Raw genomic sequence first — 19,645 nt, 5'->3', positions numbered from 1 at the left:
CAGCAGTGTCACTGTTTGGTGAGGATAAACTGTTTATAGGAGGTGAATTATTCTAGAAAATGCAGTTGATTGAGACATTTGGTGCATTGGAAAGTTTCCTGTTCCTGATGAAGCATCAAGTCCCTGGTAAAACAAATACTATGTACGTTTATTTTTTGTTCATCATTAGAAGTCTGATTAAATTGTACACAGTAGATGTAGTAGACCAAAATCCATATATTAGCATTCACTATATCTACCATATGGCTTTTCCTGTTGAATAAAGGCCTAAATGTGTTTTATTCTGCTTGTTTATCACTTTTCCTGTGCTATATTACAGCATAGCATAGTTCGTTTTGGAGTGCAAGCAGTGAAGCAGCCTTTACTGCTGAGAAAGTTAGCTGATGGTGTACCTGAAAGTTTTAGWCTCATGCATATAAACAGTAGCAGGAGTAGTTTCTTAAAAGCAATAAAAGACTAAGATGGGTGATGGTCAATCATGTGTCCACAATTTAATGTTTCGACTGGCTCATTATTTGATATCTCATTTTGTGTATATTAGATACAATCATAAACTTTTTGATGTGGAAGGAGCAGAATTTTTACTAGCTAAATTAATACAATTATTTTGTTATATTTATATTATTATAAAATATGTTACGTGTATTAAAAATAATTTAAAGGAAAATTCAAGGTTGGCTTGAGCCAAAAATTCAGTAGCAGCTTATAAACCCAAAACTAGACTTCGGGTTTTGTTTTACATGGACATATATGTGTGCATTTATGTCACATACACATATATGGGAGAGAAAAGAGTTGAGATTTTCACTGTACTTCTGGTACAGTGAAGTAAAAAATTATGTTTGCCATGACACTTATAAAAGTACTTATGAAAGTTTTTGCTTCTCTCTGACTTAGGGCATTTAGAAGTTAGTATTGAAAAAGTAACATGTATTTTGCTTCTGATGGTGGAATCTGAAGTGAATAAAAGTTGCAGCTGTTCTCAGTGTTGGTGTTGGTAGTGCCAGTACAGTGGGGTTTTTTTTCCCTTATCCCTGATTATCTCATGATTGTCATGAGACTAATTTATTCAGGAGTTCAAATGGGAAAGTTCAATATAAATGAACTTAAAATTTTTCTTTTGGAATGTTCCAGATAAATTCATGTGAGGTGCCTTTTTCACAGCTGAATGTGTTAACTGAAATCCCATTAAACCTGAATTTAAGTATTACAGTGTTAGTTAAGCATTCAGATGTTAGCTTTTATAAAGCTGAGCTTCATGTCTGTAGTCATTAGAATTGCTGTCCTAATGGCGACACCACCATCTCACCTAGAAAACACCTCATTGCATTTTTACTTCGTTGTTTTAGAGATTAGAATGTGCATAGTAATAGAAATCATAAACAAAGAAAATAATACAGCTCCATAGTCTAAGGCAATTTGATGCCCTCCGATTACAGTGTGTTTTTCTCTAGACTGGTAAGGGTTGCAGAGTGGTTCTAGGTAGCTGGGTGAATCTGATGTCCCAATATGTTTTCACGATCTTTGAGGGTATACAAAGCAAACAACAGAAGCTAAGTCTGTATATAGACAACTCTTGCTGAAACTGACTGGAAATGTGCCTTGAATGTAAGGTGTAGAATATGGTACAAAGTACCCTGTAAATTCACACTCAGATGTTTCTATATGTAGGTCCAAAATGAATGGATTCTAAATGACCATTCTGACTGCAATGTCTAGTAAAATAATACTAATTACAGACCATAATTTCATAGGACAGGCTGAAGTAATTTAATGCAAGCATGTGTTTCATAAACAGACATGGTGAAATAAAAATGTTAGAAGTCTTTCTGTTTAGTTAAAACACTTGCTTAGGAGTTCTTGGAGAAGGACTCTTTGAATAAGTTAAATATTCATATATTGTGATAGCCCATTAATTGTAGGAGGAAGTTTCTTAGCAAGAAAATTTAACATCATAATCTGTACAAAATGGGGTCTGGATATAGGTTACACATAAAATCTGCTATTTATTACCTGCTGGATGCCTACCCTATCTTTTAATTATTTTTAGTTGTATAGTATGTTTGCAAATGACTGCACACACACAGACACATAGATAAGTATTTTGCACAAGGTGTTTGTTAGACAGCTGGAAATATTTTGCTAGGTTGTAGCTGAATCTGTGAGTTGGGAAACTGAAATGTTTGTGCTGAATTACATATTTTCTGTTAAGTTCTGCATTTCTGAGAAAAGCTTGTTACAATAAAAATGTTTTGAATTAGGTGGTTTTGCATCTRGGAGAGAAACCTCTGATTTAAGTGAAAGAAGGAGATACAGCTCCTCCACTTTCTGCCCATCTGTCTTTTGTTTCTTTAAGGGAAAGAGAAGGAGGGGGAAATGTGAAGGGAGTCCTGTGACCTTGTGTCACAGATGTTGAAAGAAAGGGGAATGGAGAATCATCAGGCAGTCAGGTCTTTAGCTTTTCAATAATGTGTTTTTGTTACATGGCAAAGCCACTGAAGCAGCATCAACCAGTAAGACTTGATGTATTTTTATGTCATCATGGGTTACATTGCTTTGTAAAATAAATTTGTAATAATATACTCTTGCTAGTTTGTGTATGGCTGTAAGAAAAGAGAGGAGTTTGGTTTAGTAGGTGGTTAAAAATTCTTGAGAGGCTTGAAATGGAAGATGAATTCATGTTCCAATATTGATGTGGCATGCATAGAATTAAGTGAGATATTTTTAGATTAAGGCCAGACATACAAAAAAACCTTCAGATTTTTTCAGGCTTTGGATGCATGTTTAGTGCTCAGAGATTGTATGAGGTGCCTTAAATAGAGTACAAAAGTAAGACAAAAGTAACCGAATTACACCTTGGAAGAAAATGCTACTGTAAGATACTAAGAGTGGTCTATACCACTAGAGAATTCTAATTATGGAGATTCAGAATCACGGAGGGTTTTCTTGCTCTCAACACTAAATGATCCTGCTCAAAGTTGTAAATAACAGATGAGCCTTTGATTAGGATAAGGTTATTCATAATCTTCCCAAAAGCATCTTGAGCGCAGTGAAGAAAGAAGCATCAGATCTAAAAAAAAAAAAAAAAAAAAAAAAAAAAAAAAAAAAAAAAAAAAAAAAAAAAAGCAGTTGCTCTAAGTTGCATATTTAAGCAGGAAATACAACATGCATGGAAAGAAGCCATTTTAATGTTTCAGTCTTCACTGTCTGACCCTGTGTTTATGTTCCCTGGCTCCTAAAGTTATAGAGAGATGTTTCCTGGGTGTTTTTTAAAATGCTAGCTATCAATGAACAACTACAAAAAACTGTTTATAATATCTTTAATATATCTGAAGAAATGGAAGATGTATTAGTACATGAAGAGTTATCAAGTCATATCACAAATCTAAAACAAGCCCAAATTATTAATTATAATAATGTTAATGTTGATATTAATATTGTTGGCAAATATTTTCCTTTTTTATAATTTTGCTGTCTCTTTTTTTAAAATGAAACATGATGATTCTTTACATTAAAGACAGCAGAACTCCTTTGTAATAAACATACTCTCACATCATTTTGTGAGACTAAATGTATTTCAAAGTATGTTCTGCATGAAATAGAAATTTGAGGTGCACCCTATGCCGGGATTCAAATGTCTGTAGTATATCCAAATGAGCACAGTGAAATGTTGTATATTTCATTCATATGTTTCATTGTGTTTATTGCTAGTTATCTAGAAGTAGTTAATAAATATATTTTATTTTAACAAAGTCATTGGTGCTTGTGAGGAACTTATTACTAGTCGGGAAGGAAAGAAAAGAGCAGGGCCATTGGGTAGCTACAAGCAGCCTTGGTTTTGGGTATCAAGTTTTGATTTATGGATGAAGAACGTGTGTCTGTAACAAAATGTAATATTCAGTGAAGATTCTTCATCTTACTGCATATTTTTACTTAGCTTTCACATATTCCCATTTGCAAACTCTTGTAACCTAGTGATTTTTTTAAAACTATGCTTGGGCTCTCAAAACATATCTACATTGAAATATTTTGATAGGGAAAAAATGATTAATGAGAAACAAAATGCTTTTACATTGAGGTAGCAGTAAAAGCCCTTCTGAGGGACATGCAGATACAGAAGAGGAGAGCAAATTATTTAATTTTTTTTACTTTTTCTTCCATCCTCTTTTTTTTTAGCTCTGTAAGCTGCTTAGAAATGCCTTGAGACCTGATGCAATTCTTGGTTCTTCAAATATTTCAGTTTGGCTGTGCTGTTAGTACATAGCACTTTAGSGCAGCGATGGTGGCCAAGAAGCCCTAGAATAGCTTAACTGTTTTCCTTTCTTCATATCTATGCTTCCCAGCCCCTCAAATCCTTTCAAAAAGGAACCAGCCTTATGTACTACTTTGTCATTCTCAGGAACTGTTCCAATGCTTTCATCAAAGCAACAGATTCAATGATGACTTGCATGAAAAATAATTACAGACTAGAAGACATTTTGAAAGTTGTTTTGGCCTATTATGTCATACTGTATTAAATATCAGGTGAAACAGACATTAGATTTTATTCATTTACATAATGTCATTCTATGCCTTTCTCCTATTCTTTTCCACAATCAGTGTTACTTTCTGTATGTATATTATAATAACCTTAGTAGTTTCATCTAGAAGCCAAAGAAGGCAAAGAAAATGAAACTGAATTTTTAAAAACTCTATTTTGGAGGCATTTACTCACATTTTCACAGTCTTGCAAGTGATATTTGCAGATGCTTCCATATGTTTATCAGGAACAGTAGTTCTGCTGAAGTGAGTCATAGTTGTATCCATATAATTTCATGATTTCAGTACTTAGGAAGGGGCAGAACCCCTGACCACTTTTGTCAGATGAACCCACTAAACAGAAGCACATCCTGCTAAGACAGAAATATGCAGTCTCAGAATACACCCTTTTTTGTTCAGAGATCATTGGGAAGCCCAAAGTCAGCTGTGGAAACTTGCTTCTTGGTCGTGTTATGATAAGAGCAAGGCATGAATTTGGAATGAAGGACATGAGTCTGGAATGCCGGTGACAGACTAGGGAGGCTCTCTGAACCATCACAGTGAAACTGTGCAGGCATTATGACAAAAATACAGATTCTGGATATGAAATTTCTCAGACACCACCAGGATGTCTTGTCTTTTTTCTAAAATGCAGTAAAATTCATTTTCACCTATGTATCTTATTGCATTCATGCTCTCTAGGCAAGCTTGCAATGGCTGAACTTCAGATCTGTATAGCTTGATCCTTCAGCACCATGGCTAGATACTTCATCTGTATTGGGTATTAGYGCTTCCAGTAGCACCATGGTGTGCTGCTGGGGGTCTACGGACAGCAACTGCTCACTGCAGATTGCAGAACTTGGGTTCTAATGCTGGGAAAAAAATAAAAGGACTGGTTTTAGACATAGAGTCATAGAATGTCTTGAGTTAGAAGAAACCCATAAGGGTTGTTAGGACTAAYTCCCTGCTCCTTCCAGGACTACAAAAACTAAACCTCATGACTAAAAAAAATCATATGTGTAAACTGTTTTATCAATGTTAATCTGACCTTTTATTAAATCAGATGAGGTTCAACTCATGTTCTGTAATGAAGTTGCCCATTTACAATTTTATTTGTATGACTATATACCAGAGCATTATTCTGTAAAAGACTTTGGTAGTGTAGAACCATCATAGGAAGTTTAAACTTACAAGAATATGTTTGTGCATTTTCTTCTGGAGATGCTGGTCTTGACTGCTCTCACTTCCTCCAGAAAGAATAAGCTGTAGGTGGGTATAGCCAATCAGAGGGAAGTGTGCTGATAAGCTTGGACATAAGAAATACAAGTATCCTCTCCAAATGTGGCCTAATCAGGCAGCTCCCCAGGGACTGTACCGCTATGCTTCAGTTTTTTTCATTAAGATCAAGTGGTTGTTTCACCTGTGTCTTCATCTGGTCATACCCAGGCATTCTAAAGGCCAGGCTGTCTCATCACAGCCAAGACCAAGAAATGTTCCTTTCCCACTGAGTAACTTCAGACGTACCAACTGGAACAGCTGAAGGATGTTKCTTAAGTCAGCTGTAAAGCAGCAGCACAAGATAGTTCCTTGATGTTTGCTGGATATTGCTTTGCACAGAGCAGCTTTTACTCAGAATAAACATTACTCTGCTCTTTGCGAGTTAAATCTAGGGAATTCTGAACCACTTCTTAAAATTACACTGCTTACAAATTATTGGAATCTGTCTGGAGATCACAATCAAAACTTTGCTTTGAAAAAAACTTTGACGCACATTCAATATGTGGAATTTAGGGTACAGTTGAATACACTGGGTATGCAGAAAACTTAAATCACATCCACGTCTTCTGTGCCTTGTAATGAGTTCTGTCAAGATGGCAAAACATTTACAGGGCACTTCAACCTAGTGTTTGTGCCAAAAGTATGGAGATACTGGTCAGGTATGTGGACTTCATAGATATTTTTTTTTTAACTTTGGATGAGGAGATTCCATACTCATTTTCTTAAACACATTCACGTAAGAAAAGAATTACAGTTTCAGGGCTGCTACACTTCTGACCGCTTCCATTCTCTGATGCACACSCTTTACCATACAATCAAGCAGTTCCTAAGTATTCTTAACTTCTGTGGTTACAAAACCCTGCTCAGTGAAAGCTCTAACAGGACAAGCTCAGCTTGGAAAATATCTATAGCCCCTGATCATGACTAGTACTCAGAATGGCCTACTCTATACTCCACTGTTTGAAGGTTCCTCATATAGCTCATAGTCATTGTCTCTGTTTTAGGAGAAAGCCAGAACTGGTCAACCTACTTAGACTTGAATCCCTGATTAACAGTTTCCTTAAAGATGATTGGAGTTTTCTGTGAAAGCAACCTCTCCTGAAAATTATTCACTTTTGTTGTTTTTAATTGAATTCTCCTGCTCTCTTTTCTTCTTGTCCTCTATTGAGCTCTATCTTGTAACAGTTTCTTTTGAAGAAGCTAAACTAATCAGGTAAACTAAAGAGCTTTCTTGTCTTTTTTTTTTAATCAACAAGCAGTATCTATTTTAGAGAATAATTTAATTATTCTGTGACAACACTTGCACACGAGAGATAGATTGCAGTGCTTTGACTAGAGCGTGAAGATGTCAAACTTCACTCAAGTGGAATGAGCATCTAAGCTTTGAGAGTTCTGAAACCTTTGTACAAACTGTTCCTGATTAGATAGTAATTGATTAGTCAGTTGTTGGAGAACTAGGAGAGAGTGAGCTGTRTAAGGATCACTAAACTTACTTCTAAAGGGCTGTAGTTTAAAATAGCATCAGGCTTGTTTGATTAGGGACTTATGTTAGGGAGAGCACTGTTGCTCCCACTCAGACCTCTCATTAGAAATGATTGCCTCGTAGGGGAGTTAGTTGGCTCTTTCCATCTATGGGTCTACATCCGTAGATTAAACCAAAATATTTGTTTTGAATGACATAATTTAATTTTTTWAATGTTGGGAAAGAAAAAGGCCAATGGAGAGTACTTTAATACCAAATGTTTCCTAAGTAAAGGAAATTTCAGCTGTTTTTCTGCTTCAATTGGTTGCTTTAAATTCAGACTATTGAATCTGATTAATTTAGTTAAAAATCTTTCTCAGAACAGAAATGGTTTCTAACCAAAATGTAAGTGATTTACTTTTAAAATACTTGGATTTGATTTGAGTTGGTAGTTGGATTAATTGAATGACAATAATAAAATAATAGAGTGCTCTAGCTTTATCAGTTGTATTTGAAGCAAATTATTCATATTTGGTATACAGCTTAATAATTTTCTCTCTTCTCCAATTTGCTTTGTTAATTTCACTGAAATTGGCCCTGTTACTTTAGTAATTATTTTCTGACAGAATATCTCATCTGGGATATTTAATTTTCAGCAAGGAGTGGAATCCTACTATAAAACATTGAACTGGGACTGTTTAATTATATGACAGATCCTCTTAAAATTATTTTCAAAAATGATTTCTGGTTCTGAATCAGATTTTTGGGGTTTGATTTTTTTKGGGAAGAGGTGGGAGGTGCTTGTTTGTTTGCTTGTTTACTTATTCAGTTTGTGTGAAGGCTTCACTATGTATAGTTTCACTTTTCTAAAAAATGTTCTATGTAACTTGTCATAAAATAATACAGTTTCTTTAATTGCAAGTAATTTTGTTAGGGACTTACACACTTAATTTTGTGTTTGAAATAGAAATGTATCTGCTTGCAGTWATTCTTAAAGCACATTGAAAATCTCCTTTCAAATGGTGTAGTAATATTTAACAGGAAGTATCATAGTTTTGTTGCATCAGGAAGCCAAGATACTTGCTTAATAAATTCTATTCTCATTTTTTTGTTTTGAGCTATTATTCTGGAATGCATTGAATTTTTTGTTGATGCCTAAGAAAGTTACAGTGATTACTGCAGTACTAGCAAGCACCTTGAGAAGATAGTGTTCCGTTTGTTGCCAGATGATACTGTGTTTAAGGAGTGCTACTGTTTGGAGTAAAAGAAGGGATACCATCCAGATTGAATAAATAAAAGCAGATGTAATGGAACATTCAGCTTTACTGCTTTGTCTTTTTTCTATAGTGGGTGCTATAGGATCTGTTTGCAAATGGGAAATWCATTTTTTCTTGCAGCTTAAGCTTCTTATAAAATGACAGACTTAAAAAAATACGTTTTGAAAAGTATTATGGTTGTCTATTACTGTCTTTATAAGTGAAAAATTTGATGAATCTGTAGAATTGTTCCCTCTTTGTTTTGTGACAATGTGACAACTSTGCAGTAGCCTGGCAAATCCAGGTAAATCCATCATAAATATTCTTCCGCTGAAATGTGCCTATGTTTTCCTTTTGTTCTCCTTTTCCCTTTTTCTCTTGTTCCTTGTTCCCAAGAGCATCTGTCCAGAGGTGATGATTTTTTTATGCCAGAGTGTCATGTAAAAGTGGGCATCTATTTATAAATTAAAGTCAGTCACAATTTGACTTTTACACTAGAAATGTGGGTCCTTCAGTTCCTGAGGAAACAATTCCTCTTTGCTACTTTGCCAATAACTGAATAACTTTGTTACAATATACCTTGCTGAAACCTTCTAAAACTATTTGATCTGTTATAATGGGCTTTTTCCTCCTTTCCTCTTATTTTTTCTCTTTTCTGTACAGGTGGTTTGTATTCACTCCTTTCTAAGCTTCTAGCAGAAAGGGAAGATGTTGTGCATGTGCATAAGCACAAGCCTACAGAAAAGGTAGAATCAGATCTTGTAGCAGAGATTGCTAATGTAGTCCAAAAGAAAGATCTTGCCAGAGAGATCGCAAATCATGATGAAAGGGACAATACTATTCTTGTCAGAGACAGAATTCACAAATTTCACAGACTACAGTCCACCTTGAGGCCACCAGAGAACAGACATTTCTCTTTACAACAGTCTAAACATGGTGATGGAAGCTGGGAAAAAGAACATAAAGGAGGTGGGTTAGGGGTTAATTTATACAATTAAATGCAGTTTAAGAGCTGTGATCCACATTAGCAAAATCTGAAGGGAATATCAATTGAGGCTTGGAAGTATTTTTTGTTACAGTTTTTCTAATTATTGAAATGTTCTCCCTCTAATTTGGAGGTGTTTCACTGGGGTTCTTTCCCCCTCCATGTRTGAAGAAAGAATGTATGCTGATGGCACAATGCCAGTAGTTTCTGAACAATATGGTAGTTTTTTTATACTCTAAAGACTTTTACTTAATGATTTTATATCAGCTACACTCAAACAAGGTAAACACAGGATATAGTAGTCACAGGAAGCGAAGAAATTAATACAAGTAGGTATTATAAAATGGTCACTGAAATAGTTTGCTGATTACCTTGACTTGGCAGATAGACAATTTTGTAAAAATTACTGCTGTAATTCTATCACATTTCTTCTCTCATTCAGAAAGAGTCGTAGTTAATCCTGAACAATTCTTCAGAAGTAAAATCCTCTGCATATTGACTTCAAATAGGGCTTGATTTTCCAAATGTTCTTGTACAGGCTGCTTTGTTATGCTAGAACTACAATTTATTCCCTTCAGGTTTCTATGACAGCAGAAACCGTGAAACTGTTGTTTGCATTTTGGTCTCTGTGATATTGACAGTGCTTAGCCTTACTTGCTAATGTGGAAAGCCAGATAATGCAGCATGTGACAACTGTCTCATAAAAGAAGCTGATATGTATGCATGAAAGCCATCTGTATGCATAAGCTGTAGCCACACATGCCTGCTTTTATGTTACAACCACCAAGATTGATGTTTCCAAGTACTTTCATATACATGTATCATCCAACATCCATTTTATTTTTATTTTTCTTCATAATGTTAGCATGTATTGTCTGCTTATGTGAAGTTCTCTTACAGTGTTCAAGCTTAGCAAAATCTTAGGTTTGTGTTTAAAAGAAAACTAAAGATGAGGACTTTATAATGTTATGCTGTGCTATCCAGTTAAGTGAGAGCTGGTCAAATTATTGGTAAGGGGCAAAAAAATGGAATGTTACTGGAATGTTACTATGTGCCTGACATACGCATAAATCATAAATAAATCCATTAACCTCATTGGAATTAAATGCTCAGGAAAGTAATGTGGATAGCATTTCTGCAAAAGGAATTTTTTCAGCATAAACTAATAACATGTGGTGTGTACAAGGCAAAGGAGAAAATTAATTTCTGTTTTCACCAATCCAGAGGAGGGAATATCAGTGAGATGAATAAATGGCTTATTTTGACAAAACTTATTGCATGAATTCTACCTACAGAAAGCATTTGCTCAAATATGTCAGTAGCCGTGTATTCATTTGGAGGAAATTTTTTGGTGGAGGACTAATTAATAAATGAAGTTTCAAATGATGCATTCTTGAGATATAAGRAAAAAGAAACCTGACATTTTCTCAATTAGCAATTTTTTGGGGTTGTTTCTTTATGTATGTAATACTTCTAACTACAGAATTACTGACCTGCTGAAGCTGTCACTACCATCTTTTGGCAAAAGAACTTTTGTAGCCATAAAATCTTTAAGAGTATATTTAGTTTCTTGTTAGGGGAGTATTTACATACTTAAGAACAAAATCTTCCATAACAAAACTTTCTTCAAGGGAAGAAGTAAATTTGTCTTGATTTAATAAAAAATTTTCATCAAAAACTGTATTGAATTGAAAAAAAATCTCCGTTTTCTTAGGACGAGACTGTTCAGTTAAACTAATTTCATTTATGTTAATTTATGTTTTAAAATAATTAATTAATTTATATTTAAAAAATAATTAAAATAGTTTAATATTTTTAGTCTTGCCAATATTCCAATTTTTAACAAGTAACTGGCCTGAAATAGTTGCTAATATAGTAAGTAAAGTTGTTGTAAATGTTAAAATTTTGTATACTACTGCACTTCCAGCACTGTTCGTAGCTTGTAACCCTGGACTGGTCACTAATCAGTCAAGTTGTTTGTTTATCATTGCATCTAGTACCATAATACTTCCTAAATAAGGCTAAGAGTGTAATTTTCCAATTTAAAAAGCCCTCCATGCAGTGCTTAGTTAAATTTGATATGATTCAAATGAGTATTCTGATGATAGGGAATAAATGCAACAACTTACATTTTGTAATGTTAGAAGCTGGAATGATTTTCCAGGGAATTCGGGAGACTAAATTACAATTGTGTCAATAAATATAARAGTTTAATTTTTCACTTGATTAGAGACTTCATTGCATGTTCTAAAGCATGTAATTCTTCCATTTTTTTTCTTTTTTTTTAATGAAAGAACATTGAAAGGTAGAACATCTGGCACTTAAATTTAGAGATCTAATTTACAATGAAACTGGTGTTCTTGTTTTTTCCAAGTAATTGTAAATTACTTCAGTGGGGAAAGCAATTTTCATTAGTGTCAGAGGAAATTGTTCCATGGACCACTTATTCTTTTAGGGAAATGGTAGTAAGTCTTAGATAAATTAAATCTAGATTTAGTGAGATTTTGTTAAAAGCTAGTTGCCTTGAGATAAACCTGTATAAAGGAMTTCCAGAATGAGACTTGCAAAAGAAAAAGAAGATGTAACGCTAATTAACCAATTTTGGAAAAATGTGGTAAAATCTAAAGATTATATTGAGGTTGGAGGTCTTGTGATGAGATTGTTCTCCCCTGTACATTCATTTTATTGTTTATTCCTTTAAGTATAAGCATTTTGTATTTTATAGTATGTGCCTTTCGAGAGACCAAATAGAGCCCAAAATTTAGTGTTCCTTTGTTCAGCTTTTTTTTTTTTCCTACCTTTTTTGAAAAGGCTCAGAGGCCAAGGGGCTTTATAACATGGAACCTAGACAACCTTTCTGGAACCTAAAGAGATATGGGATGAGCAAGTTAGGAAGTAGAAACTGAATTTGTATTCTTTTATTCCTTTCAAAATCCAAACATATCCATGAGTATACTTGGCACTGCACCTGCTGTAATCAGCTGAACTGTACAGAAGTATGAATATTTATCCATTTTTTAAAACAGCTTTTCCTTTAGCTTGGAGCTTTTGTTTAGCTAAAATTTCTACASTGCAGAATTTCTTGTTTTAGAAGTTTTTGATTACTGATTTGGATTCATTGCAGTTGTTGACAGCTTTAGGTTTCTTTTGGTTTTGTCACCTACTCTAGATATGATATCTAAATCTAAACACGTAAAGCATCCCCTAGTCTGTGGTAGGTTTTCGGCACTGGTTTTGTATTTCCCTTGTGTAGGTTGTAGAGAATTATTATCCCTCAGACTACATCTCTTCCAAGTGTCAGGTCAGGGTATTATCAGGTCGTTCAAAGATTTTATGCATGGTTTCCTGCTTAATTTTTCCTTTTGTTGGAAGATCTCTTCAATGTGAACCCTCTCAGACTTCTTGGATCTGTGATCTGTCTTGTTTCAAAGCAGGCTGCTCTGGCACTTTGTGAATTTGAATGTCTGTTTCACCTGCCTAGATGATAACCCAGTGATTGGTGTTTAGGATCATAGCAGAACTCACAAACTTTGGGTGAACTGGAAGTTGCAAAGTAAAGCATGATACTATCAAATACACTTAATATTAGTGAAATGGCTCCAGTTTCACATAACKTCAAAGAAATTGCTTCTTACTTGCCTTCAGTTTAGCTGTATGTGCCCACATGCAAACTGTGCCTTCTAAAGATACCTGAATTATGCTTGACAAATCAGTTTCTGAAAGGAAGCTGTAGTGGGTTTCCTAGTACATAGAAAGGATTTTTAATTTTCTTTTCTTTTTCTTATCAGAATTAGATTTCTTTTGCCATTACATTTTTATTTTTTATAATCTAGTTCATTTGTCTCTTAATATATTGCCACAGACAACACAAGAGCAGCCTCTTCCAAATAGTATTTATGCAGGTGATCTATGAGAAATTAATCCTTGCAATCAACTCTGCAACTTTTCAAATATTGAACAGTTTATGCTTTTTTTTCTTGTCACTCTGCTTTTACATAAAAGAGTGACTGAAGAGACCATATTTTTATCTTTTTAATGTTAATCTTTAAGTTGAAACTGAATTTTCTCTCTTAGTTGAGTTTTACTATTTAAGTACAAGAATTATTTTTTCTTAGTGTTGAAAGCTTTATAGAAAAGAACCCCACGAATCATTCACCTACCACATATTTTATTTAGTGATTCATGGTTTTTATTATTTAACTGATAGTTAATATTGAAATTTGCCTGCTGATTTGATTGGTGTTTGTATATTTTCGTAATCTTTCAGTGGAGAAAAGAATGGAATTAAAAGCAGTTTTGACATTTGTGTCATCTGTATGTAGTAGGATGCCAGTGTTTGTGCATGCTTTATTGTGTTAAAACTATGCTTGGAATTAAATTGCAATGCATTAGATTGAAATACTGCATGTAAGAAAATATCCATGTAATTCCCAACAGTCTGTACCAAATGTTGGTTAACCATGTTTGGATTTTTTAAATAAATATGGTGCATCATCATCTGGTTTTTTTTTTATTTCTTTGGTCAGATTTCCACATAGAGGAGGCTGTGGAGTGGCCTGGATTAGAGCTCAATCTAGGCCAAGTTTCTGGGTTGTCTCTGGACCCTGAAAATAACCTGGTTGTCTTCCACAGAGGTGATCGTGTTTGGGATGAAAAGTAAGTAAAGACATTTGCTGAATTGCAGATTAGAAGGTCGAATTCCTGTGTGCTGTTTGTATATCTTCTCAGGGAAAAGAAGATTGAAGTTCTTTTCCCATTTAAAAATTCAGTTCTTTGGCTGCAAGTGCCTTTCAGAGACTCAGAAGAGGTGACTGACAACTCAAGATGAGTTATTAGGATTTTAAAAGTAAGAACGTGTCTCCGGCTCCGGAGGAAAAGAACATAGTGCATTAGGTCCTTCAACTGTATGGCCACGTTAGTATTATATTCACCAAGATTAATTATCCCTACCTCTCCATATCTCTTAGCAGGAATAGTAAGCCTGGATGAATAATATTTTAGTATGATAAACTACAATTAGTACTTGCGTTTAAGACATGCAAAGCTATCTCCATTGTATCTTCATTCTTCTTTGTGTCTATATACAATGAATAAAATGGGATTGTTACAAGGTACTGTCTCAAAATGGACTTAGTTTTACTAATTTGATAAAATTTGCTGCATCAAGCATCACTCAAAGCAAGACATGTCCAAGCTTTAAAATAGTAGTTTTTCTAGTGTTTGTAAAGTTTTAAAAGTTATATTATTTTAAGAACAGAATTTTCAATTAAAAGATTGCTGTCATTATTTTACAGGGTTCTTACGTCTTTGATTATTAAAATTGTATATGTGTTTATATGGACACTTTAGAAATTGTAACAGACTACTGGGAAGAAATAGTCTAAGCCTGCAAGATATTTTAAAATACACTCTTCTAAAAAATTCTGCTTTTTTAAAAATCTTCTTAGTGTCTGTTCTCCATATGTATACATAGCTGTAAGGCTAAAGAGTGAGGCTGTTTTCAAATCCTGATGAATTAATTTTAAGATAACATAGTGTCTAAGTTTGCGACAATGTTTTCAGAGAAAAATGTTATAGGGTAAATGTTCCTTCTGAAGTGAAAAAATTTGATAATTTTTTCCCACCAATATGAAATAGATGTTYGGGCAAAAGTGAAAAGAAAAAGATAGTTTCTCAACAAACCAAGGTGCCCACAGGAGACAGATAAAAAAAAAGTAACTGCTAGATATTTAAAAGTACAGGAACCCTTGCTACCCACTCTCCCCACAGCTGCTCCGCACATGGTGCTGAGAAAGATGATGCGGCTCTTGTTCTAGGGAAAAGAAAAACACAAAAAAAAAAGTCCACGTGGTGGCTTGGGCAACAGGGGCAATCTGGTGGTAGTCCTCTCCTCACTGTGAATGAAACAGAGGACTCGGTGTGCTTTTCTGTTGCCAGCTTGGCTTCTTGTGGAGTCTGGGATGAGACAGAGCGGCGCAGCTTGTCCCCACCGTCTGATCAGTGCTTGCTTCCCGGTTTTTTGGACCAAAACCCCACCAAATTGCTCCAGAAGAAAATCACACAAGTCATAGAGGGGGTGGCAGTTCAGGGAGAGCTGTTTGCCCAAGCTAACAATCCCAAGCTAGATAAGCGGCAATAATGTAACTCCTCTGCACACAGTAAGGTGAGTTCTCGACACTGCAGCTGAGCTCCCAACAAACAGTGTGCATGGCAGCCCCGGCTTTTAACCGTCTGCGCTGGCTTCCCAGCCGCCCCTTCTTCTGGGTCACATTTAAAGGAACAAGCACATTTTGGGCATACAAGTAGCTGGAATTTAGGAATAGAATGTTATCATAAATCAACCCAAGACACATAGTGTCTGAAAAATAGGACAGTATTCTGAACATTATAATAACAAATTATGGTTAGAGTAGTGTTTTATGAAAGCAATTAAGTTATTTTAAGCTAAATAACATAATGCAGCAGTTCAGGCAAACATTCATTTCTTATAATCTTGTACATCAGTGATTAGCTCAAATTTATATTGACTAAAAAAATTGAAAGGACAGTGCATTATGCATCTTGTATTACTCAGACTCCAAGTATTCTGTAAAAGCTGATACTGAATTGAGTTCTTTTATCCTCCTATTCATTAACATAAGTGCTGTTCTTTATGTTGTTGAATAAAGAATTCTAAAAATATGTGAAAATAGGCTAGTCCTTCTGAAATACATATTTTAGAGTATCTGGAAGTTGAGGTATAGCAACAACCCAGAGCCCAAATCTTGAGTTTGAGATCAAGCAGTACCGGGAAAGCCTACTGATAAAAAAAAAAAAATAATAAAATTAACATTCTGTAAAACAACAAGTGAGCATSATGAATCAACCATGTTGAGAGACAGATAGAAATTCAGCTTCATTTTGGTGTGGCTGGAGAAGATTTGAGTTGTGATATGTAGTCTGGAAATCCATGTATGTACCAGCAGCACTCGGTAACATTATACATGGCCTTCCATAAAGATAACTACACATTAAATCCTAATTCTTGAGGGGTTTTGTTCACAATTCTTGTCATTTTTTCCTTCTTCTTGTGGAACATAATCAATGTGTAGGAAAGCTAGTGTTGGTAGGCATCCTTAAGTCAGCTGAACTAGGACCTCTGTAGGCCTTTATTGTATAGAGTATAGTGGCTTAGAAGTCTATTTTGAAAACATGCCTGTGGTTAAGCTGTTGTTCCACATCTTGTGCATGGAGAAGAGGCACACAGAAATGTGCTGTCTAAGTCAGCCTTCCCTTTTTATCTTTGGGTATACATGGGCATATGAAAGAGTTTGGGGACCCTTTCATGGGTTGTGGTGAAAAAGTAAGGAGTAATGGTTAAAAAATGGTGTAAAAAGAAAGGAGTAGAGAAAAAAAATGGTTTGTGAAAGGGTTTTATCATGACARTATTATGAGGGAGGCATAAGAAGTTACCAGACTTTTAAGTTAACATTTATCATTASCTGCAAGTACAGTTGAGAATAATATTCCTTACAAAATTGTAAACATGGTAAATCAATAGCCTGAAAGCCCAAAATTTATTTCTGTTTCAATGCTTCACCAGCTCAGTATAGAAGAAAATTAAAGAAAAACAGTCTATGCTGTTAGGCTATGCACAAATGTTTCCAATGCATTATTAACATATCCCACAAAAGCTAGATCCTCATTCAGCTAAATATAGCTGGTTGAATGATCTATGCTGCTGCACAAGGTAAATTCAGTCTGCTTTAGAGCACAAAAGCAGTTACGCAGTGACAAGTCCTGTAATACAGTAGCAACTTTGCAGTGGCTGTAGCATTCCTTCAGCACATGATTTAAAAAAAAAATTCTCCTACGTAAGTTAGGTTCTTGTATCGCGTTGCCTCTTCAGTTTCAGAACAGTCTTTGCTATATGCAGTATGTGTTGTGTAGCATGAAAAAATCAAAACTATTCAGCTGTCGAAACAATGAATCAGTTGGAAGTTATTTTGTATTTTGTGACGAAAAATGTGTACTATTCATCCAATTTATAAAGAACTTGTTAAATAATATGAGTTGCATTCTTGATACTGCATTCTTAACAAGGTAGGCAGGTTGAGCACAGTACCACAATGGTGATGGATATTCATCAAGAATAGACCTCAGGGTTGTTCTTTCAGGGCTTAGGAGATCGGGTGGTCTGTCTAAATTTAATATGTAGTCTACCAGGAAGATACTAGATCTAGCAATAAATTATTTGCGTTAGTGTGAAGTGGCCAGATGAGAAGTAGAAACGTTAATTGTGGAATACATTGGAGTTTGAAATTACAAGTAGTGAGATATGCGGTGGATTTTACTTGTCCTTCAGTAACAAAGCGCAGAACCTATGAGAAAACCATATTTCAGAGCAGTACAACTACTGTGTTTAGTTGTTCTGTTTGTATGGTTTTGGTCTCACTGCTTTTAAGCTAGAAGTCATCAGTACTGTTTGTGTTCTCATTTATCAGTTAAAATAAAGGAACATAGCCTGATAATTAGTCTCATACACTGGGAGGAAGCAAGTGTGATTCTGTAGCATGCTGATCATCCTCCTAGGAAAGAAGTTTGGCAGGGAGAAGATGAATAGGAGATCACTCCCATAAACCCATTTACAAGTTCACTAGAATTTCTTTGCATACCATACAATGTCTTATTTACACTGAAAGTGCTTAGTTCTCAGAAGAGCTGGTAAAAGCAGGAAATACTTAGGATTCTGGACAGTACCGTTGCTAAGAACCAAAATTGTAACAAGGAAAGCCAGTAATTATTTTAGGTTGTCTAAATAATCAGTTCTACAGACACACAATCATGTTCCCTGTGGCGTTCTTTTGTATGGTATCTACCATCACTAGGATTCTTTACTGTGATTATGCGTGCAGATTTTCTGCAATTTTCTGTGTAGACTAAAAATAAGATTAGTTCTGTCCATTGGTGATGCTCCACTTGTGGTCATCCAAACCTAGAGTAAGCCCTTACGAGTGTTAAGACTCCTTTTAAAATAAAACAGTTTAGAATTATGAGAACTTGCCATGGCAGATTACAGTCATGAATTCTGAAGAGCACCTGCTGAATCATGGTCAAACACAAAGGTACAACACCAGTGTAGGCCTTTGCATGTCACTGCCATTTACCCAGCGTCTCCCTATACATGATGGCAGAACTCTGGAGATAGTTTTAGTAGCTTTCATCTTTGGCTTAACTATTCATAGTGAAAAGGATTACTCCTATCAGAAATTATTGCTACCAGAAAGTAAAGAGTTACAGATAGCTACTAAATGCAATGGCAGTATCTAAAATACTATTTTTTAATCATAGCTTATGCAGAAACACATTCTGTTACAGATTTTTCTGGTTATATATGAAGCCAGTGTTGCCTCTCCACATTAAAAATTCCAGACATGTAAATATTTGGTGTTAAGGAGATGTGACACTGTTAGAACTGTACAATACATAGTTTTAATAGCTTTATTCAGAGCCTTCTCTGTGACTACAAAGTGTATTGTTTACCAAATGTCCTGGTTTTACTCAGTCTGATTTTTGGTGGTGGGGGATGGAACCAAGAAACCACAAAGATGGCTCCTGTGACAAAGTTCTAGAAGCATTCTCCTTCTCCAGTAAAAGGAGCCCTGCCCCCTGTGTTTCAGAACCAATCCATTATGGCTCTGAGGTTGATGGACAGTCTGTTAGTCAGGCCTGGGTCAATTGCACATGAGCATTACACCTCTGTGATGATGTGTACTCTTGTACTTAAGAAGAATTCAAAACAAGATAGATTGTGGCCGCCATTTAGCATTTAGTTAACTAAAAGTATCATGAACTGGGGGAGGACAGAAGAGGAGGGTGAGGAGATACGAGAAAAAATGGATACACAGTAAAGAGAAGACAGGTGCTGTGCTGTGGTACTTGAATATGGAGAAAACAAACTTTTCTTGAAAGGACTGTTCCTTCAATGGTAGACCTGTACAGAAAAGAGAGGCTCTGCACCCGAGATAAAAAACCTGGGCTTTGAGGACTGGACTGATCATAAGCCAAAAAGGGGGAAGAGGCTTGGCCCTCCCCTTCACATCTGAAGCGAGTTGATGCTTAGAAGAAATTGTGTCCTGTGGGGAAAGAGGTGGTTTCCACCCCCCC

The 19,645-nt window shown here is 35.3% G+C and overlaps 1 protein-coding gene across 4 annotated transcripts in view; it reads left to right on the top strand.

Annotated features, from left to right (window-relative positions):
• The window catches only part of LOC130586850 (peptidyl-glycine alpha-amidating monooxygenase-like), a 36,187-nt gene that overhangs the window by 9,257 nt on the left and 7,285 nt on the right, over positions 1-19,645 (top strand). For 3 of the 4 annotated variants that reach the window (XM_057387764.1, XM_057387763.1, XM_057387762.1), the window contains exons 8-9: positions 9,178-9,483; positions 14,026-14,155. In XM_057387764.1, the coding sequence (XP_057243747.1) occupies positions 9,178-9,483; positions 14,026-14,155 (436 nt within the window). The remainder of the gene's footprint in view (positions 1-9,177; positions 9,484-14,025; positions 14,156-19,645) is intronic. The other variant, XM_057387765.1, reaches the window with a different exon arrangement.

Source organism: Malurus melanocephalus, unplaced genomic scaffold (assembly GCF_030028575.1).
Source record: "Malurus melanocephalus ecotype Western Australia unplaced genomic scaffold, MMel_1.1 scaffold_1356, whole genome shotgun sequence".
Taxonomy (NCBI): Eukaryota; Metazoa; Chordata; class Aves; order Passeriformes; family Maluridae; genus Malurus; species Malurus melanocephalus.
Note: the sequence above shows the minus strand (reverse complement) of the source record. Positions and strands in the feature narration are given on the sequence as shown.